This window comes from Panthera uncia, chromosome D1 (genome assembly GCF_023721935.1).
Source record: "Panthera uncia isolate 11264 chromosome D1, Puncia_PCG_1.0, whole genome shotgun sequence".
NCBI classification, from domain to species: Eukaryota; Metazoa; Chordata; class Mammalia; order Carnivora; family Felidae; genus Panthera; species Panthera uncia.
Window position 1 is genome coordinate 4104444 of NC_064808.1, and position 24003 is coordinate 4128446.

General features: G+C 61.3%; 4 protein-coding genes across 4 annotated transcripts; 3 read left to right on the forward strand and 1 right to left on the reverse strand.

Annotated features, from left to right (window-relative positions):
- The first annotated feature begins 828 nt into the window (after positions 1–828).
- Positions 829–7236, forward strand: TBX10 (T-box transcription factor 10). The gene is made up of 8 exons (XM_049614803.1): positions 829–835; positions 3846–4098; positions 4185–4286; positions 4691–4862; positions 5700–5855; positions 6156–6223; positions 6410–6504; positions 6947–7236. Exons 1-8 carry the CDS (start codon positions 829–831, stop codon positions 7234–7236), a joined length of 1143 nt encoding a protein of 380 aa, XP_049470760.1.
- Positions 7237–8580: 1344 nt separating this feature from the next.
- Positions 8581–10775, forward strand: NUDT8 (nudix hydrolase 8). Its single transcript, XM_049642277.1, has 4 exons — positions 8581–8978; positions 9615–9747; positions 10290–10367; positions 10465–10775. Exons 1-4 carry the CDS (start codon positions 8785–8787, stop codon positions 10690–10692), a joined length of 633 nt encoding a protein of 210 aa, XP_049498234.1. The 5' UTR covers positions 8581–8784; the 3' UTR covers positions 10693–10775.
- Positions 10776–12250: 1475 nt separating this feature from the next.
- Positions 12251–16482, forward strand: LOC125930432 (double C2-like domain-containing protein gamma). Its single transcript, XM_049642281.1, has 11 exons — positions 12251–12655; positions 12773–13158; positions 13331–13410; positions 13487–13558; positions 13774–13883; positions 13980–14115; positions 14242–14295; positions 15465–15616; positions 15711–15792; positions 15967–16063; positions 16168–16482. Exons 2-11 carry the CDS (start codon positions 12909–12911, stop codon positions 16452–16454), a joined length of 1320 nt encoding a protein of 439 aa, XP_049498238.1. The 5' UTR covers positions 12251–12655; positions 12773–12908; the 3' UTR covers positions 16455–16482.
- A 379-nt stretch (positions 16483–16861) lies between these two features.
- Positions 16862–22315, reverse strand: NDUFV1 (NADH:ubiquinone oxidoreductase core subunit V1). Its single transcript, XM_049642287.1, has 10 exons — positions 22159–22315; positions 20996–21078; positions 20753–20923; positions 19842–20025; positions 18820–19009; positions 18207–18419; positions 17868–18034; positions 17492–17573; positions 17119–17264; positions 16862–17015 (listed from the first exon to the last, which is right to left on the reverse strand). Exons 1-10 carry the CDS (start codon positions 22228–22230, stop codon positions 16929–16931), a joined length of 1395 nt encoding a protein of 464 aa, XP_049498244.1. The 5' UTR covers positions 22231–22315; the 3' UTR covers positions 16862–16928.
- Positions 22316–24003: the final 1688 nt, after the last annotated feature.

The following is a 24003-nucleotide window of genomic DNA, read 5'->3' on the forward strand; positions in this document are numbered from 1 at the left end:
GCAGTTGGGGAAACTGAGGCACGGGGGCTGTCGGGAATCCACCAGCATCGCACAGCTCCTCGGGCCCCAGCCATCACCCAGACCCGGCTTCCTGCCATCCGGTCCAGGAGCTCTGCCTCTGCCTGCACTTGCTGATGCTGCCCCCTTGTGATTCCCAGTTTCCCAGGCGATGCCACACCAGCAGCAGCCCCAGGTCAGGGGTCGAGGTCCTGGTGAGAGGGCATCACCTCTGCCATCAGCCCTCGTGCTCCTGCGGCTACTGCGGCCTCCCCGGCCTCCGCCAGACCTTTTCAGTGTCCAGCCCTCCAGCCACCGGGCCTGGGCCCCTGCGGACCACCCGGCCGGGTCCTCCAAAAGGGCCCCCACTCTGCGCCTGGGTCCATTGATCAGGAGTGGCTGAGGGGCTCCTGGCTGGGAAAGGGAGGGAGCCGGGAGGGGGGACCGGGGAAGGGGGGAGGAGGCTTTGCAACGTCAGAGCCTTCCCACCTGCCCTCCTCCCACACAGCACCACTCCTGGAGCTGGACAAGCCCGGCCAGCAGCCTGGTGCAGTCCAGTCTGAGGGTGGTTTGGAGACGGGGCCCTGCATACCACAGGGCCAGAGTGGCCTGCCTGCAGAGACCAGGTACCTGACTCCGGTGGAGAACCAAGACGTGAGTGATCGCCTGGAGGGAAGGACGGTCCCGCAGAACTGAGCTGTGCCGCTGAATGGGCCAGGAGACCAGGAGCGTCTGACCACCAACCCAGCAGGCAGGGACTCCTCAGGTGACAGCTGCAGCTGGCCCGCACTGAGCAGGACTTCTCCAGGAGCCAAGGTCCAGGCCGTCCCCATGGCAGGTACGGTGTAGGCAGCCGAGGTGGCCCCATGACTGGGCTCAGGCTCCAGGGTGAATGGGGCGGGGCAGGGACTGGGTGGGGGGACCAAAAAAACCCTTCTGGATCCAGGTCTTGGGCAAGAGGGTGGGGCAGGAGCACCCCACGCTAAAGCCTCAGATCCCACCAGGGCAAGGTTGATGGGCTCACAGCCGCCCATGTACAAATATGGGGGTGCTGATGGGCTGGGGTACAGAGCCATTTCTGGGAAGGGAGAGCCTTCTCAGGCATGAGTGACCTTGGACCTGTCCCTTCCTCTCTCTGAGCCTCGCCCATTGAGTATCAAGGTCAGGGGCTACACAAGAAGTCTCTAACTTCCCCTCCAGACCTGGCTCCATGCTTGTGGGAAATTGTCAACTCCTGACCCCAAGGGATGCCAGCTTTTAGAGGAACCAGACAGAGAAGGGGCCCCTCCTGAGTTTCTGAGAGCACTCAAGGGTGGCACTTTGACCAAGATGGGCAGGGGGTGAGCTCATAGAAGACTTGGGAGCCAGTGACCAGCCTGTGAAGGCCCCAGACCCAGGGAAGCCATGAGCCTCTCCCCTGGGGACCCATGGACCCTTGGGGTTTTGTCATCAGTTACCCAGATGATAGACCTGCCCCAGCAGGGCAGCTGAACAACGGGCAGTTGCCCATGTGGTGGCTTGGTCCAGGTGGTGGGGACATCAGCCCGTCTACACTTCATGCCCCTCTGGGAGATGCAGACCTGATGCGGTCCATCCCTCTCGGAAAGACCCCCACCCACTCCCGGGGCTTTTCATACGTGGCCCTCAGGGCTGCGAAATATGGGACCGCAGGCCCTGAGCCCCACACTCCAATGAAGCACCTACTATGTGCCATCTCTGGCCAGGCGCTGCCCACCTGTTAGCTCATTACACGTAGACCACCCCGGGAACCTCCCTCCACCCATCCCTCTATCTGTCCGTCCGTCCATCCATCCATCCATCCAACACCAAAACCCACCTCTGCCCAGGGGATCTCAGTTCTACCAGGCTCTTGGCCACTTAGGGGGTTGCTAGAAACTAATAGTCCATTTTTCAGGATTTTTTTTTTTCTGGTTTTAATGTTTAACTTGTAAAACATACATAACACAAAAATTACCATTTTGGCCATTAAAACAAATTTTTTTTGTCTATTTATTTTTGAGAGAGAGAGAGAGAGAGAGACAGCACGTGCAAGGGAGGGGCAGAGAGAGGAGACACAGAATCTGAAGCAATCTCTAGGCTCCGAGCCCAACGCGGGGCTCGAACCAACGAACCGCGAGATCATGACCCAAGCCAAAGACGGATGCCTAACCAACTGAGCACCCAGGGCCTCCACCCCCCATTCGAGCCATTTTTAAGTGTACAATTCGGTGACGTTAGGTACATTCACAAGGCAGCCATCACCACCATCGTCTCCAGAACTTTTGCATCTGGCAAAACTGAACCTCTGTCTCCATTAGACGCTCACCCCCTGTCCCCCTCCCTCCATCCCTGGCACCCACCGTTCTTCTTTCTGTCTCTGAAGCTGACTGTCGTAGGGACCTCTCACAGACGGAAGCACACGGGATTTGTCCTTTTGCGTCTGCCTGGCTTATTTCACTTAGCGTGACGTCGTCAAGGTCCACCCAAGTCACAGCACGCTGCAGAAGCCCCTTCCTGTTTAAAGCTGAAGATGGTTCCGTTGTCTGGCTAGACCACACCTTGCTTATCCATTCCTCCATCAGTAGACACTTGGGTTGCTGTCACCTTCGGGCTGTCGGGAATCGTGCTGCTGTGAACACTCACGCACGTGTCTCTGTTCGGGTTCCTGCTCTCGGTTCCTTTAGCGCATTTCTCCAGTTCTAGGTAACTCCCCAGAAGTGGCCTGGCTGGATCCTACACTCATTGTGTTTTTCGCAGCAGAGGCTCCATCTTGTACCCCATCAGCGATGCAGAGGGTTCCAATTTCCACACGCCCCCACCAACACTTGCAATTTCTTTCCTTTCCTTTCCTTTCCTTTCCTTTCCTTTCCTTTCCTTTCCTTTTTGTTTCTCTTTTCTTTTTGGTAATAGCCATCCTCATGGGCGTAAAGTAGTGTCTTATTTTAGGTAGAATTTGCTTATTTTTATTTTTTATTAAAAAAAATTTTTATATTTATTTATTTTTGAGAGAGAGAGAGAGAGACAGAGCATGAGTGGGGGAGGGGCAGAGAGCGAAGGAGACGTAGAATCCAAAGCCGGCTCCAGGCTCCGAGATGTCAGCACAGAGCCCGATGAGGGGCTTGAACCCATAACCGTGAGATCACGACCCGAGCCGAAGTCGGATGTTCAACCGACTAAGCCATCCAGGCCCCCCAGGATTTATGGTGTTTTGTTTTTTTTTTTAAGGAGGGTAGAGGGGGGCAAAATTTTTGGTCAAGGCTCGTGCCAGGATGGCACGTCAAGAAATGGAATGTTTCTGGGGCGCAAGGTCAGACATGGGCGGGAGTCCTTGGTGGTGATTCGAGGATGTCCTCTCAGTTCAACTCTCCCGGAGCAGGACCAGGCACCAGGGTCTCTGCGGAGTGAAGACGCTCATTCCCGAACCCACGACCTCACATGTCCTACTATCATAACAGGTGTCGTTTTTGAAGGGTGTGCCGGGCACCGGGTGTGTCCTCGCAGATCCTCGCATCAGCCCTGTGAAGCACGTATCAAGAACCCCTTGGGACAGATATAGAAACTGAGGCTCTGAGAGACGGAACGATTTTGTTGCTCAAGGCCACAAGGCCACGTGACTTGATGGCTCGAAGATTCCCTGAGGAGCCAGGCAGTTCCCGTCTCTGGCCTCCAGGAGACTTAAGTCGGCATTTGCCTCATGAAGTGATGCCCCGTCAGGGATACTATGGGAACACAGGCCTGGCAGTCAGGGAGGGCTCCCTGGAGGAAGAGGCACCTAGGTGCAGCCGGAAGGATGAGAGCCGGCTTGGTGGCACGGGGGTGAGGCTCAGGCTTTCATCCTCTCTCCCCAGCCTTCCTCTCTGCCGGCCTCGGGGTACTCGCAACCTCAGAGCCCTACACCCTGACCAGCTCCAGCTGGGAGCCCCGGCTGGACTCCGCATTCCCGTCAGACCCTCCCACCGGGGCCCAAGTCGTGGCCGAGCCCGGCAAGCAGGGCCCCAAGAACCCGCGTGTGTCCAGCGTGACGGTTCAGCTGGAGATGAAGGCTCTGTGGGAGGAATTCAACCAGCTGGGCACGGAGATGATTGTCACCAAGGCAGGCAGGTGCGAGCAGCGGGCGTGTGCATGGGGGGGGGACAGGGGGCCACGGTGGGGCCGCCCTTGGGCTGCTGAGCGCCGCCCTCCTGCAGGAGGATGTTTCCCACCTTCCAGGTGAAGATTCTGGGCATGGACACGCTGGCTGACTATGCACTGCTCATGGACTTCGTGCCTCTGGACGACAAAAGATACAGGTCTGGGGGCCGGCCCGGGGAGGCAGCTGGGACAGCAGGGGGGCGGGGCCAGGAAGTCGACCCCTACCTGCACCCTGGGGTGAGCCGGGGGCCAGTCGGAGCCGTGACCGTGACCGGGGAGGCCTACCCTGGGGCAACAGCGGGAAGCCTGACGGCAAGGCGAGGGGCCCAACGCAGGGCAGCCTGAGGCGGGCAGTGGGCTAGCCTGGGCAGGGACAGTGGGCTAGCCCACTGCGGCCACCGGGCGCTCGAGGCCAGACAGCATCCTTGGGGTCTCCGGTTCCTCGCGTGTGAGTTGGGGGTAGAGCAAGGGCCCCTCGGCCCCGCCGGTCTTCAGGGCAGGGGCGGCAGGTGAGGTGCCGTGGGGGCGGACGGGGCACCCTTCCCACTCGCTCTGTCCCCAGGTACGCCTTTCACAGCTCAGCCTGGCTGGTGGCGGGCAGAGCAGACCCGGCCACGCCCGGCCGCGTGCACTTCCACCCGGACTCGCCGGCGAAAGGTTCACAGTGGATGCGTCAGATTGTGTCCTTTGACAAGCTCAAGCTGACCAACAATCTGCTGGACGACAACGGCCACGTGAGGCCCCGGTCACGGCGGGGAGGGGGCAGGGCAGGGCTGGGGACACCGGGGCCTGATCATAACGAAGCCTGGAGCCAGGGCCAGCTGTGACTTTGGCGCCCAGCGTCCCCACCCGATACTGGCGGCGAACGCCGGGCGCCAAGTTCACCCGGCCAGGGGTTGGGCAGCAGAGGGGACTGCCCGAGCAGGGGGCTGGAAGTGACAACTTTCCAGCGAACACTATCCTCCTCGTAGACAGTGTGTATGGAACGCTGTTGCAGGGGAAGGAACAAGTGCAAAGGCCCCGAGGCTGCAGAATGTTAGGCCCGTCGGGAGAAGTGCAAGGAGGCTCCCCACGTGGCAGAAGTGGGGTGTGTAGGGGAGATGGGAGGACAGAGACCCTAGAGGCTGCCAGGGCTGATCCGCGGGGCCAGTCGGCTGCGGAGAGGGTTCTGGCTTTTACTCTGTGCGGTGGCCACAGGAGGGTTTTGAGCAGGGGGTGGCACGCCGCAGCTCGCCGGGGCCGCGGTGTGGACAATAGACAGCGCAGCTGGACGGGAGCAGGGCCGCTGGCCAGGAGGCAGTGGGGTGGGAGAGGTGATCAGATGCTGGATATTTCTGAAGGTAAAGCTGACAGCGGGATGTGGGTGTGAGGGCAGGCAAAGTGGCAAAACGCTCAGACGCCACAGGGCCTTTGATGCAGAACCGTGGGCCCTCGGGACCAGACTCTGCGCCCCCCCCGGTATAAGAAAACGGGCCGTCCTGCCCCGGGGGGGGGGGCTGAGCCCAAGGGGAGGTTTGCCCCCCCCCCCCCCCCCCCCCCCCCCTGCCCCCTCCCCCCCCCCCCCCCCCCAGATCATTCTCAACTCCATGCACCGCTACCAGCCCCGATTCCACGTGGTCTTTGTGGACCCACGCAAGGACAGCGAGCGCTACGCCCAGGAGAACTTCAAGTCCTTCGTCTTCAAGGAGACCCAGTTCACGGCCGTGACAGCCTATCAGAACCACCGGGTGGGTTGGGACCACAGCTCACGAGGCAGCTGCCAGCCCATTTCACAGGGATGGAGACTGAGGCCCAAAGCTCTGAGCTCAGAGCCTTGCCCTTCTCTCCTTCCCTAGGACTCAGCAGACTTCTGCCCTCGGTCATTCCCCTGCCTTCACACCCAATGACTCTGTGGCTCCTGGGCTCAGGGCCCGGGTCCCAGGGCCTCCTGATTGGGGGGTTCAGGGAAGACAGGGTGGCTGAACCTGGGACCCCACAGCCTCGCCCTGGCTCAGGGTTGGCCCATAACTGCACTTTCTCCTCTGCAGATCACCCAGCTGAAAATCGCCAGCAACCCTTTTGCCAAGGGCTTTAGGGAGAGTGACTCAGACTCCTGGTACTGTGTGAGCCCAGCTGCCCCAACCCAGCCCCTCACCCCCATCTGCACTGTCTCCTAAGGCCTCGGGTCCTGCCCTTCTCTCTGCTTCCTGCCCACTGACTGGTCCTGGGATCCCACGGCCTGCCTTGACCTGGGCTCTCCCCTGTGACCCTCTGCCTCCATTCCTGTTCGTCCCGTCTCCAGGACTGTCCCTCCACGAGCCCTGCTCAGCATCCCGACCCGCAGTCACAGCGGCCTCGGACCCTGCCTGCTGAAGGGCTCCACAGAGGAGGGAACAGGTCAGCCTCCAGGCTTACAGACACAGTGGGACCAGAGCCTGCATGATGGGCAGGAAGCGAGGGGACAGGGCCACACGGCCTCCAGGAGGGGGCTTCAGCACGTCCAGCAAGCCCACTGGGCACCTGTGTGGACAAAGAGGAGGAGGCAGAGAATTCTGAGGCAGTTTGGGGCCAAGGGCACAGAGAACAGGACGGGGACAAGGTGCTAAGAGCAGGGGTGGGAGGTGTCAGACGGGCTTCCTGGATGAAGTGGCTCCTGAGCTGGGCCTTGAAGAACTGGGAAGGGTTTGGACGGCAAGAGATGGCAGGGAAGAGCGAACGAAGAGAGAACAAGAGCGAAGGCTGAGAGGGGGGCAGCTTGGGATGGGAGCAGGGGAGGAAGAGGGGAGGCTGAGGCTGTGAGGGAAGGTCCGGGGTCCACACAGACCATGTCTTCCCTCAGACTCCCACAAAGCTCCAGTCTCCAACTCCAGGACCTCCGCCCGGCTGCGACATCAGCTGCTGGCCCCCCCTGAGGCTCTGCTGGCCCCAGCCACCTACCAGCCCCTCGCCTACCAGGGCCTGTACCCTGGAGCCTCAAGCCCCCTCAGAATCCCAAGGGCCCGACCAACACCATACCCCCTCCCCAATGTCCAGAACGACAGAGATCAGGAGAGCCTGCCCCTCCCAGCTAGGCTGGGGCTCCTGTCCCCCACCGCCATGTGCTTGGGGACTGTCCAGGACCCTCAGTGATGATGAGGGCCCTGTGCACAGACTCCTCTTACCCTGAATACTACCCCCGCTGCCTCACCTCTGCAGAGGCCCTCTTCCCTCAAGGATAGCAGGGCAGATGGAAGCCCAGAGAGGGAGGCTACCTGCCCAGAGTCACAGCAAGGCCGAGAAGATGCCAGGCTTGGAACCAGCCCCCCCCCCCATACATGTCCCCTTCTGCCTTGGGGGTGACTCCTCTCAACCCTGCTTTACCTCTCCTTTTCCCCCAACATTAAACCATTTGGCATGAGTAGTCAGAGCACTTCTGTCCTCGGGGGTGGGGGTGGAAGGACTCAGGAACACCCGGACCCCAGAGACGGCTGCAGACATTCCAAAGCTCTGCCCGGTGCCGGTGGTATCGCTGGGAGCACAGTGATGGTAAAGGTGCCAACACCAGCCGAGGAGCAGCGCTGTGAGTGAGGCTGCAGGCTCTGCTCCCGGCCTTAACGTGCCCAGCTGAGGACTGAAACTGCAGCTCAAAGAGGCACCTACTCAAAGTCAATGCAAAGCATTGGCGACACCGGCCATTCCACTATAGGTGCTGTGCACAACTGGGGTGGTCTGGTCCGCGAGAAGCCAGGGTCTGGAGGGATGCAGAACCATGATGGGCAGTGACCACACGGGCCAGGCCAAGTGGGGGGGGAGGGGGAGGGCCTGAGACTCCAATCAAGACTCGACGCAGGACAGCTTCCACAGAAGAGTGACATTTAAACCTACACCTAAAGGAGTAGAAATTGAGAGCGAGAGGGAAGGGGAGGAGGGAAGACAAGCTCCCAGCGGTGGGAAAAGCAGGGCAAAGGCCTGGGGCTGGAGTGGGTCCCTTGGAGCGGGAGGGCACGGCGCGCGCCACCCAGAAGAACCAGGAGAGGGGCCCAGAGCGGGGCCGGGCTAGGCACTCCTCCCGCAGCCCCTGATGTCCCCGGCCTCCGGGAGGCGCGCTCCGTGGACCCCCTAAATGCCGACTCCGAACATCCTGGAGCACTGCGCGTGAGGTGCTTAGGAAAGGGACGGGCACACGCGGGCGTGGAGGGACGCGGGGTCCGGCGAAGCCTCGAAGCCTGACGCCCGGAATCTCGAACCCGGCTGTCACAGAGCTGGGTCCGGAAGCCGCCGAGACTCGAGTACCGCGAGCTATTGACTCCAGGCTCTCTGACACCCTCCCTCGAAACCACCAATGCCAGCTCCGCCCTCGGCCCAGGCCCGCCCCTTCTGCCGGAAGCCCGAGACAGGGGGACCCGCCCCTTCCGGACCCGCCCCACCAACTCGCGTCGAGGCCACTCCCTCGGGCCCCGCCCACGGCCCTCTGGCCCAGAGCCCCGCCGCCTCCCGCCGAGGCCCCGCCTCTTGTGCGGGTCTCGCCCCCAAGGGCACAGCCGACGCCGCGTCGGAGCCCCGCGGGGCGGGGCGGGGCGACTCCTCCCACGGCCCCGCCCAGCTTCCCCGGAGACCCCGAGCGCTAGCGCTGCCTGCCCCCTCCCCTTCCTTCGCCTGGCGTGGCGCCCGCGGTGTCCCGGGTGCGCCCGGCCCGACATGCCGCCCCACTGCCTGTCAGCGGAGGACGAGCAGCGCTGCCGGCGGCTGCTGGCAGGGGCCACTGCCCGGCTCCGCGCGCGGCCCGCGGCGGCCGCCGTGCTCGTGCCGCTGTGCTCGGTGCGCGGGATCCCAGCGCTGCTCTACACGCTGCGGTCCAGCCGCCTGGCCGGGAGGCACAAGGGCGACGTCAGGTACACGGCCGGGAGCTCCTCGCTCTACTGAGAGGAGGCCGCCGAGTCCCGGAGACCGCAGGGACCTGAGCGAGGCGCTTCGCCTGTCCGAGTCTGGGGTTCCGCCTCTATGGAATGGGTCTGGGGAGAGCCGCGCCCCGAGTCTGGCGCCGTGGGTGCCAGCCCGGACGCCACGCCGGACCCCTCGAAACGCGTCCCGCACCAGCTCAGGACCGGGACACTTCTCGGAGCTGTGCCCGTGTTTCTAAAAAGGCAGGACCCCGCCCCCTGCCGGCGACTCTGGGGAGATTCGTGTCCTGGAGCCGACGAAGCTCGCGGGTGGGGTGAACTGCCTGGCTTCCCGCCCTGGCCCCGCCCCTGTCCCGTCGGGAATGAGGGACACAATAGGGTCATAGCGCCACTGGGGCCACCATAAGCAAAATTTGCGTGTGTGAGCCCTAGGGCCTCTCCCTTACCCCTATCGTTTAGGGAGGTAAACCGAACCTGGAGAGGTCATGTGGCTTGCGGGAGGCCTCACGACAAACTAGGGGCAGAGACAAAAGATGCTTAGGTGGGTGATCAGCTCTCCGCACAGCCGTCACCCTCACCCGCCATGGCCCCAACAGACCAAGGACCAGGCCACCTGTGCTTGTTCAGTTTCCCAGGTGGCAAGTGGGACCCCACTGACCAGGACGTGGTACACACAGCCCTGAGGGAGACCCGTGAGGAGCTGGGCCTTAGTGTGCCTGAAGAGCATGTGTGGGGCATCCTGCAGCCTGTGTATGACCAGGTAAGGCTGCCAGGCCCTGAGGCCACCGCCAGGGACAAGGAGAGTGGTCCTGGCCTCTGGTGGAGCTCCAGACACCTGCCTGGCAGTCATGTTCCATCCCCGCACAACCTTTCAGAGAGGGGTATCTTAGCCCCTTTTCGTGGGAGATACCGAGGCTCAGGTCCTGGGCTGGAGGTGGCCCCAGGATAAGCCAGCTCTGCCCAGCTTGGTGGAGGAGGGTGGGGGAAGGCTTCACAGGGTAGGCAGGGATTGAATGACAAGTGGGAGATTTCAGGGTAGTAAAGGTCAGGGAAGGTTATTCTAAGCAGAGGGAACAGTCTGCAAAGGCCCAGAGGACTGAATGGCTCTAGTGAGTTTGAGGGGCCTGTAGCTAGTCAGCATGGCTGGAGTGAGCTCAAGGGCAGGGGCCAGGTGGACCCGACCTCCAAAACTGAAGGCCTCTGGATGGCGAGGTGGAGTCTCCCTCTCGGGCTCCCCTCCCCCGCCCCAGAGCCCCGCCAAGGCCGTGCCTCCCCTGACTGCCTGCCATCTTCCTGCCCCAGCAAAAGACCACCGTGGTGCCAGTGCTTGCCGGTGTGGGCCCCCTGGATCCCCAGAGCCTCAGGCCCAACCCTGAGGAGGTGAGTGGGGAGGGACGGTGGGGGCCGGGTTGTTCCACGCAGGGGAGGCTGCGGCAGCAGGTCCCGTGTCTACCCTCTCGCTGCCTCCTGCCCACAGGTGGACAAGGTGTTTGCCCTACCCCTGGCCCACCTGCTGCAGGAGCAGAACCAAGGCTATACCCACTTCTGCCAGCGTGGCCACTTCCGCTACACTCTGCCCGTCTTCCTGCACGGGCCACACCGTGTCTGGGGTCTCACGGCCATCATCACAGAGTTCACCCTGCAGCTGCTGGCGCCCGGTGCCTACCAGCCCCGCCTGGCCCTCCCTAAGTGGTCCACGGGCTGAAGGCCTGGCCGTAAGCAGCACCCTTCCTTCACCCTGCTAGGCCAGCTCCATTCCGGGACCGAATAAAGAGCCTTTACCCATTCTGTGGCGACTGCATCTTGTGCACTGACCTTGAGCAGACCCCGTGGGACCGCTGGCTCCTGGATGGGGTGCCTCTGTCCAATCACAGTGTTACCCACTGAACAGTGGGCACTTAACACTTGGCCCTTACCACAGCCCTGAGGCGGGGCAGTGCTGGCCCTGGCTGGTGAGACTGGGGCTCAGAGAGAAGAGACACCTTGCCCAAGGTCTCCCCGAGCTAGGATTTGAACCAAGCCCTCCCTGACTCCAGCAGCGCCCAGACCCAGCCACTCCCCTGCAGTTCCTGTTCTCTGCTCTGTGTCTAGCTGACCCCATGCCAGGCCGCAGGAATCCGAAGAGGAGCCCTGTGTTACTATAAAGTTCCAACACGCCGAACTCCTGCCGTGCACCAGGCACTGTGCTGGGGCCATATCTTCGGACCAGCCAGATGCTGCCCTGCCCTCTAGGGGTGACTCAGTCCAGGGAAGACCTCAGAGCAGGCCACAGAGATAATCATGTGATTGTACATTAATTAATCACAGGTAATAGTGGAATTAATTATACATCAGGTATGTAGAGCAGAGAGAGAGGATAAAGCAGTCTGACCTTGTCATGGTGGACTAGGCAGTAATATTAGCCGGGACAGGTGATAGGAAACTCCCCTCACCAGCTGACTTCACCAAAAGAGGCTAGCTTCAGGCATGGCTGGATCCAGGGGCTCAGGGGCTCTCCCTCTTACTGTGCTTTCTACTGTGCTGGCCTCACCTTTAGAGAATCTCTACTCTGCCGGGATGAGAAGTGAGGAGAGGGCAACGGCTCTCGGACGGCACAGCATTAGCCTCCCATCGACAGAAAACAGAGCTTCTGTCTCTGGCCATCCAACCCAGAATTGTACTTCGTTGGGCCTCCCCGAGCCTGTCACCTGGCCTGCTGTCTTTGGAATTCCCTAGGCGGCAGGGTCTGGGGGCACAGTCCCAGGGAGGAGGATGAGCCTCCCAGACGGAGACTGTGGAAAGGGCAGTCCCCGCAGGACTGCTGGGAAGAGAGAGAAGGGAAGGTCGAGCAGGTAAAAAAGCAGCCAGGTTCGCCTACAGAGTGACCTTGAAACCAAAGGTGAGCAAGAACAGGCCACGTCAAAGGGCACAGGGGGGAAGTGGGGGCAGAAGGAGCAGCACATGCACAAAGTTCGGGGTCCTGGAGGAAACAAGATGAACAAGGCGGAGAGTCGGGGAGGGGCCTCGCCACTCAGGGGCCACCATGGTGTGCCAAGGGGACGTGCTTCAGTGGTGACTTAGGATTTTGTTCCAGGTGGGGGGGGCGGGGCGGGGGAAGGGGAGAAAGGTATGAAGTGATGTGATTCCTGTTTTAAAAAGCTTGAGCTTGAGCTGCAGAGAACCAGACTGCGGGTGCCCCCCCCCCTCCTCCCCTCCTCCTCCTCCCCCTCCCCTCCTCCTCTTCCCCTCGGCCCCCTCCCCACTCCACCCCTCCCAAAGTGTCCCCCACACTGCTACCCACTCCTACACACCTCCCCCTGCATCCATCCCTCCCTCCTCACCTATCCCTTCCTTCACAAGCCCCTCCCATTGCCCTTCACACTTCACACCCCCTGTGTCGCCTCTGGCCCTCCAGACTCCTCCGCTGAGAGCAGGGCGCATGACCGTGGTAAAAATAACTCACGGTGTGAAGGGGGACTGAGGAAGGAGGGAGGCTGAGCCCCAAGGGACCCCTGGGGTTGAGGGCAGAGAAGTGCCAGCCTCCTGAGCCCAGGAGATGGGCTCTGACCCCGCCCCTTCCCCCTCCCTCACCGCTCCCGGGAGGCTCTTTGCTCACAGTCTTGCTCGAGGGTCATCTCAGTCTGGCTTATACTCAGCGAACCAAACCAGGTGGACGAGCTCACGGAGCGGTGAGTAGCCCAGCCGGCCTGACTGCCAGCCCACAGGCGTCCTCCTTCGGGCCAGAGCCCCCCACTTCTCCCCCACCCCACCTACTTGGACCCTGCATTCTGTCCTTCTGTCCTCAGGTCCTGGCTGCCACCCAAGATTCCCCCCCATGCCCTCAGGGATGCCTCTTCACCCTGGCTCCTTGGCCCGCTGCGTTCCCCCCGTCTCCAGTTCGTGGGGGCTCCTCTGAGTCCCCGCCCCCACGTCCAAGCCCCCATGGCAGGCGCAGCAGCAGGGAGCCGGGGGCGGCCACAGCGGGTGAACATGCAGGAGCACATGGCCATCGACGTGAGCCCCGGCCCCATCCGGCCCATCCGCCTCATTTCCGACTATTTCCCACACTTCTACCCCTTCGCTAAGCACGCTCTAAGCGCCCCAGACCCACACCCTGCAGTGATCCCTGCCATTCGCTCTGCACCCCGGCAGCGGGCCGCTCCAGAGCCAGAGGGAGATTCAGATGACAGCAGTGAGTGGGGACAGGGGACAAGGGAAACGCTCCTGGCCCAGCCCAGCCAGGGTAGGGTTTGGGGCCTCCCAGGCATCTGACCAGGGAGGGGCAGGGCGGGAGGCATAGTGCCATTTGGGGGGTGGGGAGGGGGTCGAGGCAGGAGCTGACCCTGCCTACCACCTCCCGTTAGCTGCCCTGGGCGCCCTCGAGTTCACGCTTCTTTTTGATGCGGACAACAGCGCCCTGCACTGCACGGCTCACCGGGCCAAGGTGAGGATGAGGGCAAGGGTCTAAGGGCGGAGGGCCCGGGCCACAGACCTGGCCCACATTCGTGGTCTCTTCTTAGGGTCTCAAGCCACCAGCCTCAGGCTCTGTGGACACCTATGTCAAAGCCAATCTGCTGCCAGGAGCCAGCAAGGTGAGGGTGAGACCCAGACCCCTACTGACGCTCTTTGGCCGCACCCCAGCCTGGAACACCCACCTGGCCCTGCAGTGCCCCGCCCCCCCAAAGCCTGGACATCAGGCATGGAGCTCCCCATTGTAGGGATGTGCAACTGGGGGCCCACCAGGCAGGTGAGCCAGGGTGGGGCCCTGGGGCCCAAGGAGGTCCTGATCCCCCTCCCTGGCCCCTAGGCCAGCCAGCTGCGGACTCGCACAGTTCGGGGCACAAGGGGGCCTGTCTGGGAGGAGACGCTCACCTATCACGGCTTCACCCGCCAGGATGCTGGGCGAAAGACACTGTGGTGAGGACAGGGCCGGGCCTGGGCTGCGAGGGGGCAGGGCCGAGGTGGGGGGGGGGCGAGGCTTGCTCCGCCAGGTTTGACCCGGGCGGCCCGCAGGCTGTGTGTGTGTGAGGACCCGCGGCTGCGGCGACGGCGGGGGGCGCCTCCCCTGGGGGAGCTGCGGGTGCCCCTGAGGAAGCTGGTGCCCAACCGAGCCAGGAGCTTCGATGTGTGTCTGGAGAAGCGGAAGCTGGTGAGTGGGGCTGACACAGATTGGGGTGGGGATCAGGATCCTTGTGGTGGGGAAGCTGGAAAGGGGACAAAGAGGGAGACCCTGGGCGGTGTCTGGTCAAGGTGACCAAGCTCTCTGCTCTTTCAGACCAAGAGGCCCAAGAGTCTGGACACCGCCCGTGGCATGTCCCTGTATGAGGAGGTGGGTAGGACGGTGGGACCAAGCAGGGATGGGAGGCCCTAGGCCCCGTAGCCCTAGGGAACAGCCAGGCCCCAGTGGCTGGGCAGGGGTGCGACTCCCCCACCCCACCCCTCTCCACCAAGGCAGCCCAGAGCAGCTATTGGGCACTGGGACAATCAAGGCCCTCAGGGGGCAGAGATAAAGCCCGGCTTGAAGCAGAGGCTGAAACTGATGGGATCCACCCATAGCCCAAGTTGGGAGGGCAGGTCAAGGTCCAGGAGAGAATGGACAGCAGGATAGGGCATTGTGGACGCCACTCCTGGGGCTTGTAGCCCTAGATAAGCTCTTGTCAGCAGGCAGAGGTGCTTGCAGGGGGCCCCACGCCAATGACCAAAGACCTCCGGCTCCGCTCCGGCTCCCCTCCCCGCGGATGGAAGGGCCACACGCTACTGCCCTGCCCCCTGGTGGAGCCACAAGTTGTCGCACCTGCCACTTAGCCAAGGCCAGGCTGGCAAGTCCCACCCAGGTGGGGCAGGCACCCCGCGAAGGGCACTTCCTGTCCCAGACCCCACACGCGGCCGCACCGCTGCGCATGGCAGGTGCTTACCGAACCCTCCCTCCCTGAGGAGCCGGGGAGAAAGGTGGCCAGGCTTTCTGTAAACGGAATCCTCCTCGAGGTATGGGAGAAGCGCGTTCTTCCTGAACATCCTCCCAAGCCCTTTGCAAGCACCAGGGGCTGAGGGTGGCAAAGGACAGTCAGAATCTGGTCCCCTGGGTGGTGGGGGGTGAAGAGGGTGGTTTTTGTAGCTTTAGTGACCTGTATGTCATCAGGTAGAGGAGCACAGCCTCTCGGAGCTGCTTCTGTGACACAGGGGGAGGGTGGTAGTGAGACGCCACTCGGGAAGCTCCTCGCATGTTTGTGGCCTTCAGACACCAGCACCCTTCCCCTCACTGTGCTCACCAGTCACGTGGCCTGAGCAAGCCCCTCCCCTTCTCAGGCCCTGGAGGGTACAGCTGGCCGGAAAGTTCCCTTCCAGGGCACCGGGCCAGTGACTCTTTTGGGAGACTCATGACATGAAGTTGTTGGTCCTCGATTGCTTTGCAGCCAGCTCGAGTTGTCACATCCGGGCTAACACCGGTGGGTGGGTGGGCTTTGGGCTGCAGTTGGCTGACCACAGCCTACCCCGCAGGAGGAGACGGAGGCAGCAGGGGACGAACGCGGGCGCATCCTGCTGTCACTGTGCTACAGCTCTCGGCAGGGCGGCTTGCTGGTGGGTGTCCTGCGCTGTGCCCACCTTGCCCCCATGGATGCCAATGGCTATTCGGACCCCTTCGTCCGCCTGTGAGTGAAGGGGGGACAGGTAGGTGGGCCGTGGGGGCTCCCCGGAGCCCCTCTCCAGGGCCATCCCTAACCTGACCCCATCCTTCCCAACCAGTTTCCTGCATCCAAACGTGGGGAAGAGACGTAAATACAAGACCAGTGTTCGGAAAAAGACCCTGAACCCCGAGTTCAATGAGGTAGGCCGGGGTCCGGTGGAGGCGGTCCCGGCTGCCCCGGGGCGGGGAAGATCAGCGTTCCGCCTCGGTCAGAAAGCGCAGGTCCCACCTGACCTCACCTGCCTGAGCCTGTTTCTGAACCTGTAAAGGACCCGAGGCGACCCCCTTCCTGCATTTCTGCCCCCTCCCCTGCAGGAATTCTTTTATGCAGGCCCAAGGGAGGAGCTGGCCCAGAAGACACTGCTAGTGTCTGTATGGGACTATGACCTGGGCACAGCTGACGACTTCATTGGTGAGTGAGAATGCAGGGGAGCGGGCTGGCGGGGGGGGGGGGGGGGCGGGGGGAGGGGGGCAGCGGGTTCCGACGTGGCTCCTGATTTCTGCTCCCCAACCCAGGCGGGGTGCAGCTGAGTAGCCACGCCAGCGGGGAACGCCAGCGGCACTGGTGCGAGTGCCTGGGCCGCAGTGACTGCCGACTGGAGCTGTGGCACCCGCTGGACGGTGCGCCCCCCCCAGCTCAGCGACTAGAAGGGGTACCCGCCCGGCCCCGCTCACCACCCTCCCCCAAACTGACCCACAGAGCCGGGAGGACCTGGAGCTGCCTCACCCACCGTGCCCAGCCCCACGTCAAACTGTCTGCTCCCTTACCCCCGCGTCCAAGTTCACCCCTCTGCCAACCATGAAGAATAAACTTCCAAACCAGGCCAGACAGAGCCTGTTCCCTTCGCTGCCCGTCGCCTCACCGGGCAGACTGGGCCCCGTTCTTGCTCCCATCCTCCAGATGCCCACGGAGGGCCAGACCCAGGGCTGGACCCCAGGCCGCCGCTTCCCCCTCATCACGCTGGGAAGGCCCCGCCCCCGCCCCGCTATCTGCAGTGAGGGATGGGCGCTCAAGATGGTCTAGGGCAGACTGACCCACCGGAAGCCAAGCTGTGGGTTCATGACGTGACCTTGAGCTGACCTATCCCCCCTCCCCACAAGAGACCCACGTGGTGTATGGGAAGCCTCCCCCTCTGGGACACAGACCTCCCCGAGTAATGGGCCGCAGTGGCAGAGCGACGAGAAAGACCACAGAAAAGACGCAGCAGGAGACCGGGCAGCACTCGCTTTATCGTCCAGCCATCTGGACAGACAGACGTGAGCCCAGGGCAGCGGGATCAGGAGGCAGCTTGCCTGGCCTGGTGCTGCTGGGCGAACCTCTGCATCCGCTCCTCGAGCTCTGGCCGGAAGTGGCGGATCAGGCCCTGGGGGAGGGTAGGGGGCACCGTGTGAAGCGGAGCTGAAAATCCCCACGCCCTAGGCTCTCAGCACCCCCACCCTAGTGCCCCACGGCAGGGCAGGGAGTACCTGCACGGGCCAGGCGGCTCCATCACCCAGGGCGCAGATGGTATGGCCCTCTATCTGCTTGCTGATCTCCCAGAGGGAGTCGATCTCGGCCGGCCGGGCGTCCCCCTTCACGAAGCGGGCCATCACCTTGTTCATCCAGTCCACACCTGCAGCCGTGGCAGCAAGAGAGGGCCCGATGACGCCAGCCAGGGTGCAGAGAACGGCCCTCGAGGGGTGCAGGCCACAGAGAGGGCGGGGCCGGGAGAGGCCAGAGCAGGCTGGGAAGCAGCAGCTGCACACTGAGTGTCCAGAGCCCACCCAACCTCCGTCCTGCGCCTGACCCAGGCCTAGGGGGAGCCTCAGAGGAAGCCCCCGCCCTGCCCAGGGTGCGTACCCTCGCGGCATGGGGTGCACTGGCCACAGCTCTCGTGCTTGTAGAACTCAATGAGGCGGGCGATAGCTTTCACAATATCCGTCTGGGGTGACAAGAGACAGTGAGGAGTCACCCGGGGCCAGAGCCTCAGCCCGCCCAGAGCAGCGCCCCGTCCCCCCACCCCAATTCCAGCAGCATTCCGGCCACCTCCTCCACTGTCCCTGGGCATCCGGCACTCCCCAGACCCCTCTCTAGGCATTCTCTCTAGGGGAATTCTCTCCCACCTGACTGTATCTCAGGTCACATGAACTGGGATCCAAGAGCTGGGATCCAGGGAGGAGTACCGACCGGGTGGACACGAGGCAGGGACTGGGTGGGGAGCGTGGGCAGCCCTTACCGAGCGGTCCATGACAATCACAGCAGCCGTGCCCAGGCCCGTCTGCGCCTGCACCAGCGCGTCAAAGTCCATCAGGACCGTCTCACACACGGACTTGGGGATCAGTGGTGTGGATGAGCCGCCGGGGATCACAGCAAGGAGGTTGTCCCAGCCACCTGTGACACCCCCTGGGGCCCCGGTCCATCCCCAAAAGGATGGATGGTCAGGGCTGGGACCGCCACACCTGAGTAGTCCTGAGCCCAGGCCCTCTGTCGGCCCCCCGCCCAGCGCGGCCTCCCACCCTGGCTCTCTTCATGGACATCCTGCCCCACTCCGGCCCCGGCTGGCCCCTTGGCTCACCCGCATGCTTTTCAATCAGTTCCTTCAGTGGTACAGACATCTCCTCCTCCACAGTACAAGGGTGGTTGACGTGGCCAGAGATATTGAACAGTTTGGTGCCCGAGTTGCGCTCACGACCAAAGCTGGCAAACCACGCACCCCCACGACGGCAGATGGTGGGGGACACAGCCACCGTCTCCACGTTGGCCACAGTTGTGGGGCAGCCAAACACTCCTGTAAAGGAATGGGATGAGACCAGTGGCTGCCAGAGGGTGGGGACAGGGTAGATCAGGTTTCCCAGCAGTGGGGTCTGTCCCAGGGTCGTGCTCTGTGGCACAGCCCCCCTTCACCCTTTGGTCATTCCCATCCCCCTCTGGACCCCAAACTCTAGCAGGCGCTGCATTGCCTTTTCACCCCTCTACTCTTAGTCCCTGGGGGGCTAGAGAGGACCTGGGGACTGGGACAGGGTGAGGGACTACAGATGGAACCTCTATGTTGTCACCCACCCTACTCTGTGTCTGGCCCCCAGTCCAGAAGGAACTCAGAAATCCCCTAAGAATGACCAATGGGGACCTGAAGCCAGATGAGATTCCACAGGATGCAGCACAAGGCCCAGGACCGGGCCGGGTCTCACCCACATCAGCAGGGAAGGGCGGCTTCAGGCGGGGCTTGCCCTGTTTGCCCTCGATGGACTCAATGAGCGCCGTCTCCTCCCCACAGATGTAGGCCCCGGCCCCACGCACAACAAACACATCAAAATCGTAGCCGGAGCCACAGGCGTTCTTGCCAATCAGACCAGCCTCATAGGCCTCTCGGATGGCCACCTGTGGGACAGAAACATGAGGGTACCATCCCCCCAGCCTGGGAACACTGTGTGCTGGGGAGGGGTACAGGCCCACTGAGCCCATGTTCACCAAAACCCAGGGATAAAGCTCCCTTTGGACATAACCAGAGGATGCTCTGGGACAGGGGTGGGATTTTTACAACGTTTATGCTACTTTTGTAATAACAACACTTAACAAATTCTTCACCTATATGCATTTTTAGAAGAAAGACTAAGGAAATAATGAAAATTTTCATAAGCACTTTCCTACAGGTGGTGGATCTGTGGGAGGTTTTTCCGCGTGTTGTGTATGTGTGCAGTTTCCTATCTTTACAATGAGCAAGTCCTACTTCTGCAGGAAAAGAAAAGACCCTAGGGGTTTGTTTTTAAATACGTAGTAATAACACTTATAACCAAAGCTACGATGTGCCAGGCGCCGTCCCAGGTGCTGTTTCCGTTTCCCTCGTCGCTGCCGTACAGGAGCCTCACAGAAAGGTGTGAGACTCTGGCCCTGGACCAGTCACTACAGGCATCACTGAGCTGAGAACCGCTGAAATGACCCCTTGGCCCTTCTGCAGGAAAAATGCCTGTAAGCCCACCCCTGCCCCAGGAATCAGAGAGCCCGGAAAGCCTCCCGAGTTGAGGCTTCGGAACATGTCCAAAGAGCCCAGAGGAGGCTCTGGGGGCCACGTTCCCTTAACATGCATGCAGCAGGGGTAACTACTCTTCCGGGTCGAGCCCAGACAGATCAGGGGCTACAATCTAAGAACCATGCCAGGAAGCAAGCATGTGAGCGCACCCTCTCCTCTGTTGAGGCTCCTCCCCTTTCCCACCTGCAGATTGGAGGCCTCGTTGTAGAACTCCCCTCGGATGTAGATGTAGGCAGCACGGGCGCCCATGGCCCGGCCCCCAACTAGGCAGCCTTCCACCAGCTTGTGGGGATCGTGGCGAATGATCTCCCGGTCCTTGCAGGTGCCCGGCTCCCCTTCATCTGCGTTCACGACTAGGTACTTGGGCCTGTAGGTTCCAGCAGATCCGTAAGGCCACAGGGCCACCAGGGCTGGGCCTTCAGCTACATGCCACCCCACTCCGCCCAAGGAAGCCTCAAAGATGTCTCCTCCGAGAGCCGATCCCTCCCTGTTCTCCCAACACATTCCTAGAGGCTCTGCTGGCTCACAGTCAATGACATCGAGCTCACTGCCTATTACGCCTTTGGGTGGCTAAGACCACAGGAAAGGTCTTTGTTCTGCTCAGTCCAAACGTCTCCTTGTGCTTTCCTAAGAGCCCAAATTCTGCTCTTGGTCACAAAGAACCTTCCTGAACCTCTGCCATATCTCTGGGGTCAGAAGGAGGTGAAATAGCTGACATTTATCATTTGCTTTCTATGTGCTGACCAATGTGAGGGGCAAAAGCTTTGTGAACACTCTCTTTAATCCCTGCACAATGTAACGTCCACTTACAAAAAAGAAAACTGAGGCTCAAAAAAACCAGGAGACTGCCCAAGGCTACATAATTAGAAGGCAGAATTGACCAATGAGTCTGCTGAAGTCAAAATCTTGTGTTGATTCTTATACCCCTCAAGTCTCCCCTGAGGAAGCCCGGAGAGAACAGAGTCCCACCTACTTAAGCTCTGGCGATGTTTCCTTCACTCTTAGTTTCCAAGGAAACAGCCCCAAGGCCCGGGTAAGCCACAGCCACCCCCAAGGTTTCTCCTGCAACCCCATCTCTACCTCCCTACACACACCTGCCATCTGAGGGCTTATTCATGAAGCTCCATTTGAGGCCAGTGGGGAAGCCAGCACCGCCACGGCCCCGCAGGCCGGATGTCTTGACCTCACCCAGGATCCAGTCAGGCCCCTTCAGCAAGATCTCCTTTGTCTTGTACCAGTCACCTCGGCTCTGAGCACCTTTCAGCCTGGACAGAGCGGGGAAGACATTGAAGGCGAGGCTCTGCTCCAGGACCACCGAGCTAAGGGCAGCATCTCACCTCCAGTCATGGCGGCCATACAGGTTGGTGAAGATCCGGTCTTCATCTTTCAGCGAGCCAAATGAGGTTTTCTTGGGTGCTGTCTGAGGACACAAAGGGTCAGGAGGCCCAACCCAGTTCTGCGGTCACAAAGGGCCAGGCCAGATGTTACAGATTCTCGGGTCCCCGTGATTAGACGGGGCTGGGCTGAGGAGAGGGTAAGGGCCTAAGCCTCAGAACCCTTCGTGGCATCACAGCTACCACCGTCACTTTAGTGAGCGCTTCCTGCTTAGCAGGCATCAGGCTAAGCACTTTCCAACCCAAACCCCATTTCGTCCTCATAACCCCGAGACAAGAATGATTTCCTCCATTTTACAAGGGAGGAAACTGAGGCCAAGAACAAACAGCACTTATGGAAGGGCACACAACCAAAAGCTGATGGGATCTGAACTCAGATGTGTGGGTGGTCAAAGCCCACACCTGAACCACAGCGCATTATGAACTCCCCGAGCCCGGTGTGAAGTGTCCATTCATTTGCCCGGCTGTCCCGCTGGCCCCAAATTTGGTCAAACCAAGCCCTTATACAACTAACTCTGCTGGGAACAGAATGTGTTTACTGATGCAAAAGAAGCGTTTCACCGGGGCTGGGATACAAAGCTGATGGGAGACCCACTTGGGATAAAAGTGATGAAAGGCGGGGTCTGGAATTCCACATGACCCAGTGGTCAGCACCTCAGCTGAGAGCTAAGGGTACCAGGCTTCCAGACTCCCAACCCCCTAAAAGGCACTACAAGGAGCAGAGCGCTAGATGGGACGTCAGGAGACGCACATCCTCTCCAAAGCTTTTCTGCATCTGTAAAATGGGGCAGAGGCACCTTCAAGCTCTACAAAGCTCGGGCACGGAAACGAGGCAGGGATGCTTCGCCACCTGCAAAATTTCCCGCTATGTCGCCCGGTTGTTAACTAAGACAAGCCAAGGAACCGGAGGGCTGGGGGAGTCAGCCTCCCACTGGGGCCGGTTCCCTTCTACATCCAGGCCGGAGCGGCAACCTTCCTGTCGGGCTGGAGAAATGAGGAGGGTTCTCTAGAAGGCACTACAGACCCAAGGGACGGCCGGCGCAGAGGCGCTGCACAGAGAGACCCGGCCCGCAGACACCCTTGGCCCGAGCCAGGCCGGGCCTCACCGTGTCGCCGCTGAAACGCACAGACACCCGCGCAGGGAGCGACCCGCTGAGCAGCCGCCGTGCCGCCAGCATCGCGGGAGACGGCTCAGTCACCTCCCACTGTCACCTTCACGGTTCCGAGCCTGAAGAACCGGCGCGACCGAGGCGCTGGACGGCGCACAGGAAAAACGTCACGCGCCCGGGCCCGGGCTGCGCGCCCAAGGTCCCCTGCGCCGCTCTCGCCCCGCCCCCGGCCGCCCTCCCTCGCAGGAGGGCGGAGAGGCTGCTGGGAGATGTAGTCCCGTGGGCCTCGGAGCCCGCCTTTCTCCCGGTGCAGGTGGCGCTTACTCTCGCGCTCCTCTGCTCCGATTGTTCGCATTCGCCTCCGGACTCCAGACTTTCAAACCCTAAGTAACCAAACGTCGCGTGTCACCGTTTGCTGGGTTCTGGTGTTTCCCACTTTCTACAGGTTCTGCATTTAGTGTGCACTTGTATGTCTGGGTGTATGGCGGGAGGAGGAGAAATCAGGCAGGTTCAGCCCGACGACCCTAATGACCGCGTTGTAATTATTCTGCCCTAGTCCAAGCCTGATGATCTCTCCCCGACCCCACTCTGGGCACCCCTGGGCTCAGGGAAGTATTGCTTATTAGCGGCAGAGAGCAGGGACAGCTCCAGAGCCAGGCAGGGGATTGTTGGTGGAGGTCTTAGGTTGGGGTGAGACCGAGAGAGTGGAAATGGTGAAGATGGGCCGGTGAGTGGCACGTCCTCTTGCCGGCGCTGCTAAGCTCGCGCAGCCATTCCTTCGTCAGCCCGTCAGTAGAGCCCGGGCCTTGGCACTCCTGCTCAAAATCTGGGGGTGGCCCCTAAGTGCCTTCACAGTCACGCCCTGGCCTAGCATTTAAGGACCCCGCCCCTCCCCCCGCAGGGTCATCAGTCCCAGACCCCATCACGCACGCACCCCCTGCCCGGGGACCCCTTCTTCTTGGGACTTTAGGGCCGTTTATGTGGCTGTGCTCCTTCGCCCTGTGGAGGTCACGTGTCCTTTGCCTTCCCCTCGAAGTCGCGGAAGCCTGATTAACTCTTGTCTGTATCCGTTCTCTGGGACCCTTTGGCTCTGAGACCTTGCCCTGGTCCTGTAACAAGCATGTCCGTTTTGCTCTGTCCAGCTGCTCTATTCTCTTTTCCTGTTATCATCCCTTCTGGTCTCTCCTGCTGTTTAGAAACTCATTTGCCCTTATTTTCAAAGATACTCCCCACCGCAGCCTTGGATAGAGTTAACGTTACACCTGAAAAAAATTGAGGCCCATGCAAGTTTTCCCTCTCGTCCATGGGCATGAGGGTGCCGAGTGGTAGGGCTGGAATCAAATCAAAGCCTTTCTTCCTTTCCAGAGTGCCCCCTCCCCTCCTCCAGCAAACGCACAGAACAACCACACGCGTGTGACCTTCATTGAAGATGGCAGTGGTATTCCCAATAAAGGTACTAAAGCATCAGCACCTTGTCTGAGGTCTCACAGATGGGTAGGGCAGTACCAGGCCCAGGGCCCAGCAGTCCTGGCTCCCAGCCGGGGGACCCCCACTCCTGGGCAGGGAAAGAGATTGCCCAGACAGAGCTGGGGATTACACAGCTAATCCCAGCCTCCGCGACCTGAGTCCATGGATCCCTCCCTATGGGGCAGGAGAAGGGGGGCCGGATGGAGCCAGAGGGTGGATTCCTTCCTCATCCCTAACTGGGTCAAGGGAACACAAGGCCACGGGGAGAAGGCCGCCTGGGGATGCCGTGGACGGGAGACGGTGGGGCATGGGATGATGAGAAACTGAGAGTGAGGAGCAGGGTCTCCTGTTCATCCAGCACCAGGCTCTGTGCCA

What these genes read in the sequence shown, in the direction of transcription:
- TBX10 (XM_049614803.1), top strand. An exon ending in CTGGACGACAAAAGATACAG is followed by an intron (nt 4,287 to 4,690) that starts GTCTGGGGGCCG and finishes CTCTGTCCCCAG; the next exon opens with GTACGCCTTTCACAGCTCAG. An exon ending in TGCTGGACGACAACGGCCAC is followed by an intron (nt 4,863 to 5,699) that starts GTGAGGCCCCGG and finishes CCCCCCCCCCAG; the next exon opens with ATCATTCTCAACTCCATGCA.
- NUDT8 (XM_049642277.1), top strand. Translation starts at nt 8,785, where the DNA reads ATGCCGCCCCACTGCCTGTCAGCGGAGGACGAGCAGCGCTGCCGGCGG. An exon ending in TGCAGCCTGTGTATGACCAG is followed by an intron (nt 9,748 to 10,289) that starts GTAAGGCTGCCA and finishes TTCCTGCCCCAG; the next exon opens with CAAAAGACCACCGTGGTGCC. An exon ending in TCAGGCCCAACCCTGAGGAG is followed by an intron (nt 10,368 to 10,464) that starts GTGAGTGGGGAG and finishes TCCTGCCCACAG; the next exon opens with GTGGACAAGGTGTTTGCCCT.
- LOC125930432 (XM_049642281.1), top strand. Translation starts at nt 12,909, where the DNA reads ATGGCAGGCGCAGCAGCAGGGAGCCGGGGGCGGCCACAGCGGGTGAAC. An exon ending in GGGAGATTCAGATGACAGCA is followed by an intron (nt 13,159 to 13,330) that starts GTGAGTGGGGAC and finishes ACCTCCCGTTAG; the next exon opens with CTGCCCTGGGCGCCCTCGAG. An exon ending in TGCTGCCAGGAGCCAGCAAG is followed by an intron (nt 13,559 to 13,773) that starts GTGAGGGTGAGA and finishes CCTGGCCCCTAG; the next exon opens with GCCAGCCAGCTGCGGACTCG.
- NDUFV1 (XM_049642287.1), bottom strand. Translation starts at nt 22,230, where the DNA reads ATGCTGGCGGCACGGCGGCTGCTCAGCGGGTCGCTCCCTGCGCGGGTG. An exon ending in TGCGTTTCAGCGGCGACACG is followed by an intron (nt 21,079 to 22,158) that starts GTGAGGCCCGGC and finishes TTGTGTCCTCAG; the next exon opens with ACAGCACCCAAGAAAACCTC. An exon ending in GTGCACCCCATGCCGCGAGG is followed by an intron (nt 17,265 to 17,491) that starts GTACGCACCCTG and finishes CCACGGCTGCAG; the next exon opens with GTGTGGACTGGATGAACAAG.